General features: G+C 38.4%; 1 protein-coding gene across 3 annotated transcripts in view; it reads left to right on the top strand.

Annotated features, from left to right (window-relative positions):
* The first annotated feature begins 1,440 nt into the window (after nucleotides 1–1,440).
* The window catches only part of LOC110845402 (DE-cadherin), a 48,040-nt gene continuing 30,152 nt past the window's right edge, over nucleotides 1,441–19,328 (top strand). The window contains exons 1-2 of one of the 3 annotated variants that reach the window (XM_022091790.2): nucleotides 1,441–2,147; nucleotides 11,246–11,516. In XM_022091790.2, the coding sequence (XP_021947482.1) occupies nucleotides 11,393–11,516 (124 nt within the window). In that variant the 5' untranslated portion in view covers nucleotides 1,441–2,147; nucleotides 11,246–11,392. Of the gene's footprint in view, nucleotides 2,148–9,518; nucleotides 9,811–11,245; nucleotides 11,517–19,328 lie in introns of those variants that run through there. The other 2 variants (XM_022091791.2, XM_035850538.1) reach the window with 2 other exon arrangements.

Genomic DNA, 19,328 nt, shown 5'->3' with positions numbered 1-19,328 from the left:
TAATTCAAAATCATCATCATCCTCCCAATAAACAGAAGCACGTTATTAGAAGTAAAGCATGAAGTTAAGTGTTGCTCCTTGGAGAAACTTGGAGCCAGACCGGCATTATTATTTTCAACAAAAGTACAAACAAAGGCAAACAAAGCACTAGAAAAGTCTCCTCCACCACCATCGCCACCACAACTCGATGCCGTTACCAAGTATTTGTCTTATGGAAAAGGGTCTGAATCTGAACTACTCACAAGGCACACGAAGCAGTAGCTGTGAATAAAAGAATGGTGTGTTTGGTTGGGGGCAGAAGAAGTATAAAAAGTCAATTCTTTTTCCTAATAAGTAAGAAGCAAAACTGAGCCCGCATCAAACCCTTCACAACTGAAGTTGCACCGCATCACATTTCTCCACACTTTGAGTCTCCAGCAGCAATCACAGTAAAAAAGTAAGAAGTAGGAGACTTTTACCTGTTGACCATTGCCAGCACTCGGCGTTGCTACTACGACCATTGTTACAAGGTTTTCATATCACGGCACAGCTCTTAAGGAGCAGAACCACTTATCTACCTCCTTAATATCAGCCAGAGAGTTTATACTCGCATGTACATATATGTAGTAGATGATGGAAGAAGGAATTATACCACCATTGACGGATGGTTCATTCTTCATGCCATAATATGCGTGGTCCCCTCAACATGCATGCACCACCACTCGTATATAATAATGACTACAGAAATAGTCGTCGTAAAAAGGACCCTATTATTAGAACAAGAAGGGTATACACATACACACAATACATGAGAAGAAAGTGGTTTTTTGCCCTCCATTTTTTGTCATGAAAAACTTGGACAATCACGACGATTCAAAGCGTACACAAAACAACACAACCCGCATATTCATGCAAACCTGTCCACCAGCTCGATTTTGTCGTCCACCATATTTCAATGGAGGAAGAGTCGGTTGACAGGGACTTTTTTTCAAATTTTAATCCATACTATGTACGTACTCACTACGCTGAATTACTACATACGTAAGAAGAAATCCACGTCTAAAATTTCAGGACTGAATTTATTTTCCAAAGATGTCCAACATTACAAACACACACGCAACCAAGTTGTAAGATGCAAATGTGTACCAAGATGCCAACAACGGCCAAACGCTTACTCGCAGGTCCATTTGTTATAGAATTTTGTCAACTTTTGGATAAATCTCTTAACAAAAAGACAGGTTCGTTCGGCTTAGGAGTGTGTGACACCAAGAACAACGTCCAACCAAAAAGCATGAACTCATTGTCGGATGTAGATAGGCGAAGAGGGACGAAATCCGGCCGTAAGGTGAGTCAGGACATTCAGTGGAAAGCAACAAATGGTTAGAGAAGAGAGGAGTGAATAAGTTTTGGTGGTGGTGATGATGGTTACGTGAGCTGGCTGCATTTCTGCTGCTTGAGTCAGTTGTATCCCAGCGTTGAGAGAGTCAACGAGAACACGCGGCCCAAGCTCTCTCGCCCGGCTCTCACATTTTAAGCCACTGCTTTCTCCTCCCTGAAATAAGAAAGCTCAACAAACTACTCAACTGTTGATTTCTTCTCAAAGTTGCAGAGATTTCTGGGAAAAGTGAGAATCGAAACGTCTCAACGGAAAAGAAGTGACTTATGTCTTGCTGAATGGAGATTGGTTACACAAAATTTATTAATTTGTTTGGGACGTGGTAGAAATTAGTAATACTTATTTACTTATCGAGGACCGATAAGTGGAAATCAGGACGAATAAATCATCTGACACCAGTTACCTGTCTGTATTTCACCTCGGAAGTGGGTGCCAAGCGGTTTGTCAGCGTGGCGTGGCGTGTCTCAAGAGTTTCGATCATTGTTGCCGATTAGATCATCATTATTTACTGGATGGATAATTGCTTACGAATATTTTTTGAGTGTTCGAGTGGTGGTGGTGAAAATTGCGAGAAAGAGTGTGAGGGGTTTACTTTAGTTTTCATGCAATAATTGTGCAGAACTTGCCCGGTTTAACTGTGAGAAGGTTTGTTTTAAGTTTCTTTTTGTGTTAAAGTGAAATAGCCATCAGATTATATACATAGTGAAGCATATCCGACCGGATTGCAATAATTCGGATTATAAGGATTTGGAATTGACTTGTTTAGCAAGAGGTAAGCGCACACATTTGTGCCAAATACATATGTATGCCATATGCATAATACTTGTTATTGTTCCCTGCATTTTTCTAATGAGTCTTATTGGTTAGTATACATATCTGAATTAAATGACTCGCTCCGTCAGATGAGTGATAATTAATCCACTTCTTCTGACTTCGGATGACGCCATTGTCGTGATATCCGTACATATACGCGGAACTGGTTCATTATCTGGTTAAGATTTCCCAAACTCCAATAAATATTATTGATAGGTTTTTACTAGGAAGTAGTTCGTCATCCTCTTGACAGTAGTTAACGGTTTATCGTCGCAAGAAAATGCATAAAATTGATTTACTGCTGCATTTAGATGCATTATTTGCTACGTTTTGTCATTACCAGTTGACATAAAACTGGTCACTGGTACTTATTACTTTCATTAGCCTAGTTTATTCGCACTTGAAGAAATTGTTTCTGCATCATAATGCATACTGATACTGGCCGGCTGTAATAATTTTGATGACAACTACTGCTGCTGGTTCAATTTGCATGCAATTTTGCAAATTTCTGCTACATACATACATTCTTGGACATCCAGGAGCCAGCAGTGAGGGCGGCGACATGTCCCATGTTAAGGTTTCCTGATAAAGGGAAATGAGTTGTACATGAATTGAATTGAAATTCAGAGGAGGAATCAGCTCTTCTCTCAAAGTCTCAATTCATGATGCTTCTCAAACAAGAGCTCCTTTTCTAATGTTGTTGGTTTGCTCAAGTTATGCTATCAATGTCTGACTGTGATACGCCAATGGTGCACTTATATGCGATTTATGTGAGTGTATCTCGTGTATTTTGATTAGCCCCATTGTTATCTGTCGCTTTTTATTTATTTTCCGATGGCTCATGTTGTTTTATAGCCTCCCTTTCCGATATCTGGTTCACTTGGTGGTTGCAATGCTCCTGCCACTGCTGCTTCTTTAACCAGCTTTAACCAGAAAAATTACAAGAAAATGTGCAGGTTTATATATCCAAGTGCTCATATTTTATACAGATGCATATCCAAAAATCAGAGTGAAATGAGTGTGTGAGCATAAAACACTGCAGTCATGTCAAAAATTTGGATAAAGAGCAGCAGGCAAGTATTTAAGCAAGGATAAGGTTTTGCTTTTTCTTGGATGTTCGCTTTGTTCGTTGGTCGGTGGCATGGATCGTCGTGTATAAAAAATATGGCAAATAAATACCATGTTGTTCGTGATGTTCTTTGGGACACATCATATCATGCAACAGAGAAATGCCATTATGCTCACCCAGTGGAAGCAAACATATTCATTCAGCCTCTCTCTCTCTCCACCGTTCCATCCACCTTTCCTGTCCAACAAATTCCAATAAACTTTACATGGTCTGAAAAGGTATGAGAAGGTGGTACGGCTGAACATATAGCAAAATGTGTGTAAAAAAATCCCCTAGAAAGAGCAGCAGCAACACAACAGATAGCCCGGTCGGTTGGTTGGAGGGTATTATTATTATTGCAATTTGGTTTGTGCCGTTATCTGGTCTCTCTATCATCTCTTTGCTGTCCTCAATTTGCCATTACACGCCACCCATTGCAATAGAGCCCTCTGCGTGCCGGTTTTCGCTCATATGTACTTACATAGTGGGATGATGATGATAACAAACAGTGTGATATCAACGACAGACTTCTTTTTCCACTTGATCCATCCTACTGCTGCAATCCTATTCCATTCCTCTCGTAATTGTTATTTACTAAAAACCGTTTTTTAGTGGGAGAGACATTACATTATTTTCAGATGAGTGGGAATACGTAAATACTACAGATTGGTCATTGGTTGAGACTGTAAACAAACCACAAAGGAGAAATTGAGGCAATAAATGTTTTGTTATGTCTTTGGAAGCACTATTCAAATACATATATACGTGCATATATGTACATGCGTAGGCAGTCGAAAAAAAACTGAATGACAAGACACCTACTACACACTTACTGGTAATAGCATAATTGCATATCAAGTGTCAAAATAAAATTGTATATTGATTATTTGTGATAATAAGAAGCTAAACTTTAAAAAACCAACCACAAGGAATGACCGTGTCTTCCAAGAGCAGGAATATTATCAGTGCTTACTTTTGAAAAAAAGTTCAATAAGCTCAACGTGAACATTGTATTAGTAGCCATATTACTATGTATGCCTTGAAAATGTTGATGCTCTGCTTATGAATTATTACTGCACGATTGTCAACTTGGAATTGAAAGAAATGTGTCGTCGTCGCACAGTGGTTCTGCAAGTCGAATTCTGCTAGTCTAAACTAGAGCGTAGGATAAATATACACCATCGTCGTCCGTACTTTCTTTTTATATTTATTCTTTATCTTGATTGCTATTCATATTTCAAGGCAACATTTACCATGAGAGTGAGTGCCAGTGAATTATTTATGTGTCCGTTTTCGTCTTCGTGGTCATTTCATGAAGAGGAGAGAGGTTTTGAATTTCTTAAACTGCTGAGTAACGGCTAATGATTCGAGTTTATTTACAAACCCACTACCTCTCATTTGAGCACTGTGTACGTATATCGTGCACTGTATTCGAAAGCAATAAAGTTATGAAATTAGAATCGAGAGTTTATTTCAAAGTTTATGGTTAATAGTTTTAGTTTAGTACTTATAGCGTATGGCATGGCTTCTAAATACTTATGTCCCAAGTTGGGATGATGGTGTCTTGTTGCATGACTCGCTGTCCTGTCGATCGCAGAATAAGTAGGCAGGACAAATCAATTTTCTATGTGCATAGGCTCACCATAAGTATTATCAAGTGCTCAATTCAATTGTCTCGCAAGGAGTTTTAGGCCGGCCTAAAAAATATTCTAGATGTTTCTTCGTCGTGAACAATGTTATTATGATTAATTAAATTATTATTAGGTGGTTCCTTTTGAATATACATATAATCTTCCAATGAAATCTATACCCTACACAGCTAAATTATAAGTTTGAAATTTAAATTTAGAATAGAAATTTCTATTCTAATTTCAGTAATTTCCCAACATTTATGTTGGGAAATTTTATGTATCTATTAAAAACGTTGCATTTTCAATGTACACATAAAGTGATGTTTTTAAATAAAACCTACAGTGCAGACTCTATATAGCCCGAGTCAGGGACAGAGTCCCTGACTCGTTAAGTCAGGCTCCGCTTCTAAATTTTCAGTTAGGAACTAATTTTCTAAATCCAGAAGTGGTTGTTGGCCTCCATGACAAATTTCGGATGGAAATAACAAGTTTTAACGGCATGGGTCAGCCTTCAGGGTCACTCTGGTTGCAATTTACTCACTTTTAACTTCATATTATTTAATACGAAGCCTTTAACTATCACCGTGCCGGAGTTCATCTTTTTAAAACAATTTCTAAAAATCGGTATGGGTCATCCCATAGGGTCGCTCCAGATATGAATTTTACCAATTTCATGTCATATTCTTCTATTAAGACCCATTAGCAACCTCTCTACCAAATTTCGGCTTGTTATGACGATTTTGAAAAATCCGTATGGGTCACCCCCTAGGGTCCCTCAAGATAAAAATTTTTCCAACTTGAAGTCATTTTTATCTATTAGGAGCCATTAGCAACCTCTGTACCCAATTTCAGCCTTCTACGACAATTTTGAAATTTTGGTGCATAATACCCCACCCACCTAGATGACCCCCACTGGTCAACCACTTGACCGATTTCGCCCATCTACGAACTCGTTTCCTAACTTTGTCCAATAAGCATATGGTAAAAATTTCAAGTCAATCGGTTCTGCCGTTTTCGCTCTATCGTGCCGGACAGACGGACGGACGGACATGACGGTTCCATAAGCCCTGACTCGGGCTAAAAATGCAAACTACATCTTACAAATTGGCTGATTCATGTTCTTAACGACAGGACAGGAGTGATGATGTCATTAATACTTGCATATACTCGGAATGATGAACGTGACTCCTTGCTTGCGTAATTAAGTCAAAATCTCATTTGGTCCGTTTGCAATTTTATTGCAGTGACCTCATCCATTGTCTATTCACTGTAGTGTTGAACAAACACCAGGTATTATTATAATCAATAACATCCAAACCAATATAGCTCATCATTTCACATGATATATTGTATTATAAGTTACTTCAACGTTGCATTAAATATTTAAAAATCATCTTCTTGTCTATGCATACTTATGAAATATGTTTTCAGTATAAAATGGCACGATTGGTACATTTTATGGTTCATGGGAGAAGAACGCAACTACTTTTCTTTCTAATAATTAGCTGTCATGAATTTATATTCGAGAGGAAAGTTAATTTAGTCACAGAATTTGAGTAGAGTTTCTGAAAGGACGAGTAATGTGAGGAATAATAAAATGAGGCAGCAGCAGCAGCATCAAATAGCAACCCAACTCGTCGTCAAAGCTATATTCGCAACTCGAGTTAAAATCCGTTGGTATAGCATAATTCGGCTAATGTGTTGAATTAACGTAGTTGAACGTTGAATAGAATTTAAATGATGTAAAGGGAATGGATAGATTCATCGCGTACGATCCGATCCTATTTTAAACTGCTGGAAATATGGTTCCAGTTAGAATTGCAAATAAATTGGCAGACCGCATATCTGGATTATTCAATCAACTACTAGTTCTTCTCGCTCTACTCTTCTGGTTCCCCTTCCTCCCAAATTTATCAAAAAGTCCAGATAAACTATGCGGCAAAATGATTCTAATAATGTGGCTAAATCGGTTTCTCGTGCTGTCGTCAAAGACTTGTGATAAATGGGCTTTTCACAAATTGGGAAACCACGTGTCCCTGATTTATTAATTAGCCATACGTCTTTCTCTACGAGGTCTTCTTACTAACGACTTTTTCAACATTTGTCAACAACTTTCCTATGCAGTTTCATTTGCTCTTCGGTTTCGCTGGAAGAAAAGCATAAATATCTACACACACACACATACAGCACGGCACAGAAGCCTTTGGCCATCACTTGAAAGTGCGTTCATGGAGCTGTTTAATGTATGGTAAAGGATTTCCTAAAATGAATGAAACGAAAATTGACAGAGGAGAACTTCATAAATTGGAATGATGTATGTATGAAAGCAATGAGCTTGACGAATATCAGTAGTAAATCGTCCATTTGTATGAACGTACTTATTTACTAGGGAAGGAATATTCATAAAAGGATACATTTCCGGCTTTAAAACTGAATGACAAAATTAAGTAAATATGCAAAGACATCATCATCCTCACATTCATTTATTCTGCTGCATCGTCCACATCACCTTTGTTTTTACAACCTCATCACCCACCCACCACCACCTCCAAAAACCAGGCACGATCTATGACACATTTGTACTCTCGACTCCATTGCACTGCACAATTCTTGAATTAATATTGATGACTAACAAAAGCACTAATTGTGTTGGGCTAGCCAGGTTTGTTTTGCATATCTTTTTTTATTTCCGCTCCGATCCATACTAATATCGAATGTCTAAAACCTTATATCTATACACACTTGTTATCAAATGCATAAATTTGATACGCCACCAAGCACCACCACTCAATCAACCAGAAAGAACCACCAGCCATCCATATTCCATACATAACTCTGTTACTTACTTACTGCCGTATTTATTTGCTCTGATATTTATTCTCAGATTGGCTTGTGCTGCTAAAGTCATTTCCATTTCCAGTTTAGTTTTTAGGTCCATGCAATCTGGCAATCATTTTATATTACGTTCATTTAATATTATGAGTTTGGCCAGATTAGTCGAGTTGAATATTGGTCTGAATATGTATTTTGTCATATATGTACCTGCTTCTTTGATTGAATGGAATGGTGCAGAGAGGTTGTTAAAATTATTATCAACCGGGAATTGATTAGATAAGCCAATCCATAGCCTGACCTGACAAAGATTGCTCCGTATATGCATATTTCATTAGAGAGAGATATTTTAACTTTTAGCCTCAGAGTGGTAGATTTTAAATGGCTAATGCGTTGATTGTTGGTACAATAACTTTTGGCAAAGTTGAAATTTCCTGTCAAACTTCCTCCAAAGTAAAGTACGACAAAAGCCAAATCCGTTAAAGAGAGAGAGAGAGGTGAGACTTAAAGCGTCCGAATTGAGTAGCGTGTGCATAATTTTATTTTTTATCATCTGTCCAAATTTAGAGATTTCTTACGGAATATGGGAGTTTCTCTCCTCCTCCTGCACACAGAGGTGGATGGATGGATGTTATTGTTGTGATAGATTTGATAAAGAAACTCGAGATGCATAAATAAAACCATTTGCAATTTGCGAAGGCCAACTTTTCATCCCGTCAGATTCGACATCAGCTGCAAGTGTTCCACCACGAGCATAAATACGTATGTACCATTGCCATTGAATCATCCCACCTCGATGCAGATGTTAACTTACCTACACAATTGCTTATATAGGATAAAAAACAGCAATACTTTATCCTCACCCGTTCTTACTTATTATGCCGTGATGGTGACGGTTGGGTCATTGTACGGAACCACTACATTATTATGTGAAGTTCTTCTTCTTAAATCTCGCCATGCATCTTCAATCTCTGATTCTCTCCCCTGAAGAATCAAATCAACTTCTTTTCTTGCTGCTTCAAACCTCAGCTTCAGTCTGGCTAGAGCGTAAAATAAGTTTAGACTCCACACTTTGCCTAAAGCAACAACACCTCCTCCCTCTTCCTCACATCCTCTTTTTCTTCGTGGTCCTCCAGCCGTTTATTTATTCCACTAGAAAACTTGAAATCATCATTTGCATCAACTTGCCAGTTTTACCGGTGGCTGGCTGGCTACATAGTACATACGGCAAGATGATGATGATGGCTTTACCTGGTTGCCTTATCATATCATTGCCATCCATTCTTTCTTTCATTTCGATTTCTACGTGCAAAAGGTGCTCTCACAGTAACACGCATTTGTGGCTGGCTTGTGGCTGTTGTGGGGCCCATTTATGCATGCGGCTAACTTGCGAGGGTAGAAATCCCAATCTCCACAGATTTTAAAATCGAGCGTTGCGTTACGTTGGTTTGCAGACAAATCTGTTCATGCATATATGGAACGTAAATCATTCGCCATACTGTATCTTAAAAGCGCTGTTCACTTGCTTATTACTATACCAGACAGAACTGCGAGCTTCATCATATATGCATGCCTTGTTTACTCGAACAAACTATACGTAAGTAAGGATGATGATGATGAGATATTAGCAGTTTGCATGAGGACGTTGAAAAATAACTGGATTTTACATTTGCAGTGAAAATGTAATTTGCATTGAAATCTGCAAGCAGGATTTGTTTCAGTGCAGTTTCACATTTCACAATGGTGGATTGCAAAAGTGTGTATTTAAGTGCTGTGTGCGTATTGTATCATTTCCACTACTATTCTTGTGACTCACACCACCGGCAATAAAACCTTGTTCAGTTACGTATTATTAATATTGCCTGTCAAACATGTTCCAATTGCTTCATAAATTATTTATTCTCTGTAAAGAAGGACATTTGTCAACTGCGTGTTTTGTCGTCGTCGTCGGCGTCATCCACCTCCACTCCACCGCAACCGATTTGCCTCACTTATTTGTCGTGCTGCGTTGCTTGCCAGAAATGCAAGTTTCCAATTAAGAGTTCGAGTAGGTAATTTTGTCGATCAACATCAACAACAATAAGTTAGGAGAAAAAGGGTTTTATAAATTATTGCAATTGCTCCGACAGAATGAAAGAATAATAATTCATGCTTTAAACTTGTTCAAACCCAGAGGCTCAGAATTGCTCAAGTTTACTTAGTTTGGCAAATAACTTTTTGTCTGAAAATAATATTTGCAGCATTTCTCCCCTCAATTTTGTTCGTATGCATGCATGCAGTCCACTCCATTAACTCCAGGGCTAAACTAGCAAAGTTTATTTAGAACAATAAATATTGCGAAAATTCAGCCTTGTTGTTTGGATAGGAGTTGTGTTTCGATTGGGTGATAAAGTTAAACTACAATTCATTCATTCCGCTTTCATGAATATGCATTAATTTCCTGTTTTATCTATTCTAATTAGTCTTGGTAATCTGTCACCGATATCACATGACTTATTGGCTGCTGGTTGGAATTTTTGAAGTCGCAATGAATATACTATGGACACACAACTTTTAGATTTAGTTCCACCTTTACATATTTATACCCATAGTTGATAGTGCACATAATATTTTACTTATTAGTTAGGTCGAGATTAAATTCCCATAATTTGCACTTTGAGAAGAAGGAGAGGGGCTACATATACATATGTATGCATGCAGTTTGGCTGTTTGGTTGGTTGGGTGAAAAGTGGAACTTTGCTTTTATTCTCACTGTGCCGTTTCAACTCTGACCTAAGCTCATTGTTGAATGTTGGCAGGAAAGTTCTTTTAAGTTTATTCTCTCGTACTTTGATTAACTGCCCGAGTCTCGTTCTACGATTGCGGACACTTTTGCCAGGTCTAAAATTTATTACTTTCTCCCATTTTCTTGCTCAATTCCACTCTATTTTGGAATATCCACGGGGAGAAGGTTCGAACGAGCCAACATGAAGTAATTTTACTATTGTTGATTCTTTCTCCTTTTGCTAATCATGGTAAAGTGAGTCCTTCAAATGGGAAAATTATGAGCTTTGACAATTTCATATTATTCCACTTCCACTTTCCTCTATTACTTGTGTACCTTTTCGAGTCGACTAATTCAGTGAATGCTTGGTTCGATATAATGTTTCTCGCCAAATGAATACTTGCCGTGTTTTTTTGCAGTAAAGTCAAATATAAACCCATGATCCGTATTCTGAAATTATGCATATTGCCTCCGAAATCAGTGCGATTCAACAATTAGTTGTACAACATAACACCAAGAAAAAGTAGTGAAATTGCATACTTTTTGACACATGATTAATTAATAATGTTCAATCAAGGATTAAATTGCTTCTGAAATGTGAAAATTTCGAATCGGACCTAAAAGTGTAACGTTTCTTCGACACGCAAATAATTTCTTAACGTCCTTATTCATAATAAACACACATGTAAACTTTATTATTAACATCTTAATTTTAATTACAGGTGCCGACATTTGATCTGGAATAATAAAATGTACGAGCCGTGACAAAAATACTACTGGAAACAACTTCGTGATGTCGTGATTCCCATTTGTGTTCCATTACATACACACTAGTTTAAGTTTATATAACAGTTTGTGACGACTTTACAATGACTTCCAAGTCGTATCAAACAAGACATTGTAAACTTCGTAAAATGTTGTGGACGGTTTCTCCCGCAGTTTTAGTTATAATTTCAATCGGATTTACTGCCCCAACGGAAGCCTTAAATCAAGGTGAGAAGTCTTTTTGGTATTATTATTATTCTTCAAGTGCTTTTATGCTTGGCTCCTGATTTAAATCATTATTTATTGTCATGATTGTGCATATAAAGACATGACTCCACTCTACGCCATTACACCCGATAAAAATGTACATATGTAGCCGTAGCTGGCTGCTACATTCGCTATGGCATCATCTCACCTGTCTCAAATTTTGAGTGCTGGTGCTGCTGCTTATTTTTATTGGCCAGCAGAGAGATAGCCGAGGTAGGAAGAAATGCACTCTAGTTCTTTTGTACAAACACCTTTTGCCCACTTGAGAGGAACAACGTGACTCAGAAGTCAAGAAAAAATGTCCGACTTGCATTATCATGTTTTGAACATGAGCACCAGAAGGGGCATTCTTCTTACCCTCTTCTTCTACCTCACCTCGGTCGGACCATGCACTGATGTACATATATTTGTATGTCTCACTGCTGAGCTTGAAAAGTACCCCTCCATGTAAGTAACTGGCTTCTTAAAATTTTAGTTAGTTACTCACTCCTCAGTCACCACGGCCCTTCTTCTCTCCATTTTACAAGACAAAGAAATTGAATTTTCACTCGTTCAAGTGATGACTACCGGCTTTTAGCACTCGGTTGTTCCTACACCCTGAAACAACCCTTCAATATTAATAGAGTCGTCGTTTTATCAACGTGCATTAATATTTCAACGCTTCACATGTTTCATTCTCTGAACATGCATCAATCAGATTTCATGCTTTTCACACAATTTCATTGAAGGACTTGTGGTGACTGTTGATCCTCTTGTAATAAAAGGATGGGGTGTGACATAAAACATTAAAAATCCATTAATAGAAATGTGGTGGAATATTTAGATACAGAAAGATCCAATATTTTTCTAAAATATATTTATTATTGCTAGAAAGCAAGTCCCTAGTTTTAGGGATTTTAAGGGATGGGATATTTTTTGTTACTTCGACTTATTACAATGCCCATTATATGTCTGTATTTTTCTCAAATTGGACCACTGATTCACCGTAACAGAAACGTAATTGTTCCGGTAACAGTTAGCATTCAGTCGTAACAATAATTTTACTCATTTCATCCCCATGATTGTTGAAAAATCTCTTAGGCATCGTAATAGAATCAAGCTTTTAAGTACATTTAGCCATGGCGTGCATATAATGGGAGAAGACACAAAGCTTGTTTCTTATGGAGAGGTCGAGTAGCTCTACTTTTGCTTTGTGGGGAAAAATAAAAATAAAGAAACGTGACGAAAACTGAAACAAAGGATTTTGGGAGTTTTTGGTGAATAAAGGTAATAAAAAATTAAGTGGGAGAAAAGCGAGTGTATCAGGGAAGAGAATGGGGAGACGGCATATTGTTGTTGGTGAGAGGAGAGGGAGGGGATCGAGACGCTCTCTCTGACTCTCTGTAAATGAAAGCATTTAAAAGTGTCAAGTGTGACAAGGAGTTAAAGGCGAATCTGGCGAGAAGATCCGGACTATATGTAGGCCTAAAATTAAGGGAAGCCAACCAAAAGATGTGGGCATTCAGTGGAGAGGGGTGAGTGCACAAAAGAGTGCAAAGGTAACACTTGTATAGAGATATGTATAGGAGGCCAGAGGGGGATGCAGCATCCCACTCCATACATAAATACATATATGCGACTGCATGCACCATAATCATAATGGACTCGGATGGAAGAAGACCCTTTAATGGTTGACACGACCAAGCAGTTCTTTGAGCGTCAGTCGTAGTGGTAGTTAGTTAGTTACATGGATAAAAGCAGTACGTTGGTGGGTTCATTCGAGGCCTCGTTCCAAGTGGAGTTGAGTTCCTTCGAAAGTTCTCATAAAGTCGGAGAGTGAGGAGGAAAGGAAGCCAACTTCATATAATGTAACGACTTTTAACTAACTGACCCCGCACTAAAATAACCGTCATTCCCTTTGTGGGATTTTCCTTTGCTGCTCTATCTACACGGCATTGGAGCAACTTTACCTTTTCACTGGGTCGTATTATGTGCGTTTGAGACTGGAGGCAACAAGAAGCGATAGGACGAAAGAGGGTTCAGTCACAAATATCTAGCATCGACTTGGAGGAATTGGTCTTTGTACATCATATTCCTTCAGGTGGTATGGATGGTGGACTTTGCCTTCTTCTTCTGGTGTGCAGGGAGGGAAGAAGTCGTCGTAAATGGCAGGGGCTGGGTTTTACTTGACTTTACTTCTCTCACTGTTTCTGTGAAGACTTAAAACTTCCTGCTCTGTCAGTGTTTGATAATAAGGAGGTTACTCACTTGGAGAGTGCAAAGGAAACGGAATTTCTGAGCTTGGATGACTATGCCACTGCTGCTGCTCACTCCCATCATGGTCATAATAATAGTTGGTGAATCAATGCGTTCTACAATGCCGTAGTAGCTCAGTTTCCACTGACTACTTACTTATAAACGAATAAGAGATGCCAGACCAACCAAGAGTGGAGTAAGTTAGTAAAGCTTTTCTGGGAGAATCTCTCCATGGGAGAATGAGTCTCTTAATAAGTTACACATGAAAGTTTCTCCCGGTGTCTCCGCTCCTCCATGCTTGGATGCCCTGAGTTATAGCTTAGGTGATAGAAAGAGGTATTTCATTAAATATTTCCTCAGACTGAGAAATATGCAAAATGTGTGCGCCAAAACCATCCCTGCCCCTGTTAGTTAACCACGTTTTAAATATAAGCTATGATAATATGGGAAAGTATGAGCGGGGGAGAGACAAGGACCTTTGGAAGCTCAGCCACCCGTATACTGGCGTATTTTGTACCAATAACAGTGGTCACAATATATATCTATGCATATATATCTGCATGATTTACTATGAGAGAACTTTTGTTCGTTAATAAGTCTTAAAGTGCGAGGCGAGTATAAAGATAATAACTTATCATTTCCTAAGTATATCTACGGGGAGAAAGTGAGACGAGTTTGGAGTAATTATGATATTCTAAAGATGATGCCACCAGCATTAGGGCTGTCAAGGGATTCTCTTTTGGAAGAGATAAGGCCATGAGTAAATACTGTGGGGCTATTGATAATGAAGTAAAACTGCTGGAGACCATTATGTTTGCAACGACGAGTGTTTCCACCATGTGACAGACCCTTTTTGTGTCTTCTTCTTCTTCCCTCGTTACTTACACTGTCCAATTCCACCAATTTTGGAGGAATTGGACCTGCTGTTTCCTCCTCAGTTTCATTATATTATTATGCTTGTACTCCACAATAATATCAACTCGATGGTCTGCGTCTCTCCTGGAATGGAACATGCCATCATCCCGATCACATTCTATTTCTGGTCCAACAAAGTCCAACTGAGCGACCAAAATGCACTCTTGTTCATGTGAGACGATCCCCGAGTTTGATAGTTGGTAGTGGTAATATTATTTATTTATGGTCGCTCAACTAATATAAATGCGGACATAGTCCAGAACTCTCCTTCTCTCTCCAGGAGGAGCATGTCAGAGTCGACCAGATGCTGCTTCAAGCTCGTCGTCGTCGTCGTCCTCATGTGACATTTTTAATACCTCTGAACTCCGAGTTAGAATGAGATCTGAAAAGTACGGGGCAAGTATTCACTTATACTCTCGAACCAACTTTTTTCTTGTGTTCTCCTGGTTAATAAGTTGGTGTGATGGTATGCAACACTTGACCATTCTCGTTTCCGATGCTATTCACTTTTTCCGCTGACTACTGAAAAATTCTTTCTAGTTTCAATAATCGGCATCCTTCTTTGTTTTATACCCCAAAAGAAGCCATTCCGTTTTAACTGCGATGGGAAGGAACTCTATCAATTTGGGTTTAAAGTGTGGTCCATAATCGCCAGATGCATCTTTGTCATCATAATTTATGCCTCCAGAGTTGAATTTCAAAGTATATTTGAACCTAAAGGAGGGAAGAGCTTGCATGTTACATACGTCAGCTTGAGAACCGTTGATAAAAACATTCCCGTCCTTTCTCCCTCTAATTTGATACTGTTGAAAGAAAATGTCACGGGTGGATGGGTGAACGATTTTCTAACATCACTTAACACTGGTCTTCGTCTCTTGTCTTTTCTGGTGGATATCTCGATGCATGACTAGAAAAGACAGATTTTTGTGGAGATTATAGTGCATGAAATTCGAAATAACCAGCGGAATGATATTTTGATGACAGCGTTTGATAACGAATTAGTAACAGTCAAGGGGGAAATGCAGTAATGATCCAGCAGCAGCAGCAAGTTTTGTTCTTTGAATTTTTGAGGTTTCATACCATTTTTTCATGGTCAGTCTAATTGTTGGTGTGAGGGTTCAAAGGTTCTCGGAACGTGCTTTCGTGACACAGAGAATGAGAAAAAGATTTGGCTCTTCCTGGTCATTATTTGTTGCTGTGTGTTCAAGAACAAGAAGCAGGATGAGGGTACAAAAATGTTTGACGATTTAGTCATTGTCTTCCATTTTGCTTATCAAATATATCATGGTCTCCAAATAAATCCAAGTAATCCGCTTATGATTATTATTATTTCCTCCATTTCCTAATTTAGATGCGCCACAATACTGATAGATTGGCATTATCGGACATTTGTTCTCCCGATATGTATTTATGTACAACATGGATAGACAAGTGGAAGTATTAAGTCTCTAATGTATCTCCAAATTGCCATTTTAGATCGTTCAACACACTTCAGTTCAACGTCGTTGTGCATTCAGATGGAAAATTATTTTTTCCTACTTGCTAATAAATGCTAATTGCAAAGGTAGAGAGATACAAACTTTTGGCGAGGTGAGAATCTGCACATCAATTTCTCTAACCGTTCTCCATATTGAGAGCGCCGTGCCGAAATAAGTATATGTGGACGGCTCTCTGTTTGACAACCTAGTTTAACGACGGAGGTGATATATGAGACGTAATAATGAAAATGATTTCTTTTGGATTTTGGCGAATTTTATTTTGAACGAAATCGTAAATCGTATCGTAACTCGGCGTCTTGGGAGAACGTCATTGCATTCCGTGGAGCTGGTCCTAAACTCATTTCAAATGTGTTGTTCTTCTTGTGCACTGACGATGCCCGGTGTCGTTCTCGTTCAGATATTCTTCTTGTTGTTGGCTCGTCTGACTCATGCTTCAGTCTTCTTGAGGATTTAAGTCGGCTTGAGAAATCTCCTCTTGAGATTTGACTTCTTTTTTCCCTTTTACTGTTTGCCCGGCACAAAAGGTAATGTGGTTTCCCCCAGCAGTGGAAGATAGTTATAGATTTCACATATTCCACCAACTCCGATCCCTGTTTTTTTAAGCTGCCTCCACCATCTCCTCCCTGCAGACTCTAATGCATTTTTGAGTTCTCATCGCATTTCAGTAATCCATCTCATTTGCAGTTGTAATTTTAAAGCTTCTCTAAATAGCTCGTCCAAACCCATCATCCAAGACCACTAAGACCCGCACTATGATGTACTAGGTAGGATTGGATCATGTAAGGTTCGGGGAAATTGTCGTCGTTGCGGTTGATGTTCATTTACTTACTTTATGGAACCTTGATAAAAATTGTTTCTCAGTAAGATTTATGAGTGAGGTTTATGTGCATGCATTATCTACCAGGACATACATAAGTATTTGTGTGTATACTTATGTACTTATGTACCAAACGTTTCAAAATTCGTAATGCAAGTCAATTTCAGACTTTCTTGGAAATTAGATACAATTTGGTATGTACCTGGCATGCTGACATCACTAAACAAGCCGTGCATGATAATACTCGTGGTGACACACTTTAACAGAATGTCAGCAGAAAAGTCCATTATTGCTCTTACTCAACCAGGATCGAAAGATTTAATAATCAACCTAGATTGATTGATTGCGGTTGCATATTGATGGCAAATAGCCCGAGTCGGAAAGAGAGCAATCATGCCAACCTGTTTTGCGTACTGAAGAATGTATTATTTAGTACCTACTTCATCAAATGAATGATCAGTTGGGTTGTTGATTCTAATTTATTGCGAGGCAAGCTTTGGCTAAGAATCACAATATTTTAATAAGAGACATAAATCTTGTATTTGCTACTGACCGGTTGCGACGGATATGCGATGAAAAGTATGAAAAGCTGATTTCAGACAAAAAAGTTTAACCGCTCATGTGATATCTTATTCCGGTTAGAATATTCACTCTAATACTTTGAGGAGAGATGCAAACGTTGACAAAAGATTATGATAATTTGTTAAGACTCAGTGATGAATCACAATCTTTAAACGTATTTAAGTAAGATAATTCTCAATGAAAAAAGCAACCACATTCAACCATGACGCATATCATGACTCAGTCAGAAAATTTTTTGAACTTGAGAAACCAAGTTTCATTTACTTCACTTCATTCGGTACAACCAAACCTTGACAATTCTATCATTAAAATAATTTCTTGTTTCACGAGACGCTGTACAAGACCCAGTTAACTTGCTCCCGAGTTCACTCAATCTACTCTATTTATTTTATACAAAGAAGCCTCATTGTATTACTTGTACGTTTCAACTTGCATTATTATTTCTTGAAATGAAAGCTTGACAACTCACCTAGAGCTAGATTAGATTCGACAAGATAAATTGGAATTGTGAATCATGATTGTATTTTGTCGTGCATTTCCTTCCTTTTGATGACCTATGTGCACCCTGATTTACATTGCTTGCTGGGTCATTGACTGTCTTGTGTATACCACACTGCGTTGTGCAGTGATATTTCACGTGGGAAATGTGTACCTCTTGTCTTGGTTGATGCATTGATGATGACGGGGGTGGGTGGTGGTGGGGATGTGCAATGATGTTGGCAACAATGAGCAATAATCCAACCGGCATGCTGTCCCGTTCGTTCCAATTGTTTAACCAAAAAAGAGCCTCAACTACGAGGCATTATTTTCCCACTACGTTTTATATTTGCAGTCGTCTTAGTACAGGAAAGATGCGGGAGAACTTAAGAAATGATTTAATACAAACCTGCTCAGCTTTTCGAGGGCTCCATTATGTATACTTGCGCGTTTTGCAGTAAAGTTGTGCGACTCTAAACCTCTGGGGCAGAGCCCGAGCCAGGTCATGATTATATTTCATGACACTAGCAGACTATTTTTGCATCAAGCTGTAATTACTCTGGTGCATTATTTTCTGAATTTAAGTCAAAACCGATGGGAGAAAGTATGGGGAAAGTTACAGGATTTGATCGATAAAGAGAGTCACGGACGGAAAGACAGAGCAGTTTCATAAGCCCTCGTTCGGACTAAAAAGTGTTCCCTGGTGGAAGAACCAGATTTTAAGCTTTGCTAGTTGAGCTACAAAACTAAGCGAAAAGTTAACCAAGAAATGTTATGAAATGCCCCGAGGGGATCGCAACTTGTCCACCCAGTTATACACAGTTTCCTATGTTTTGCTATCCCGATACGCTTTTTAAAGAGTCCCCGGAATAAAGTTGAGCAGAATTGCTGCTTAAAACTTGGTTACAATAAAATGCAATAAAAGCCAAATATGTTGCACGTACGTAAAAGGTTACACACGATAACTTTTTGAAATATTTTTATAAACCGATCTCTAGTGCATGTTCAGCGGGATATTTATATTGCATCATCATCACTGCATTTTGCATGATCTTGTAACAAAATTAAATCGATCCATAATATTATTAAATTTCACCTGACAAGTTGAACGCACTTATCAAACTGTCACAGGCAAAATTATGCCAGGCTGCAATATTTTGTTATGCATGCATCCACATCCTGTCAAATCGCTTTTATACTCGAGTTAGTTTCGAAACACTGCATGTTTCATCTAAACAAGACCAATTT

Source organism: Folsomia candida, unplaced genomic scaffold, assembly GCF_002217175.1.
Source record: "Folsomia candida strain VU population unplaced genomic scaffold, ASM221717v1 Fcan01_Sc003, whole genome shotgun sequence".
NCBI lineage: Eukaryota > Metazoa > Arthropoda > Collembola > Entomobryomorpha > Isotomidae > Folsomia > Folsomia candida.
The sequence above is the reverse complement of the archived record's forward strand: the minus strand, read 5'-3'. Positions and strand labels throughout refer to the sequence as shown.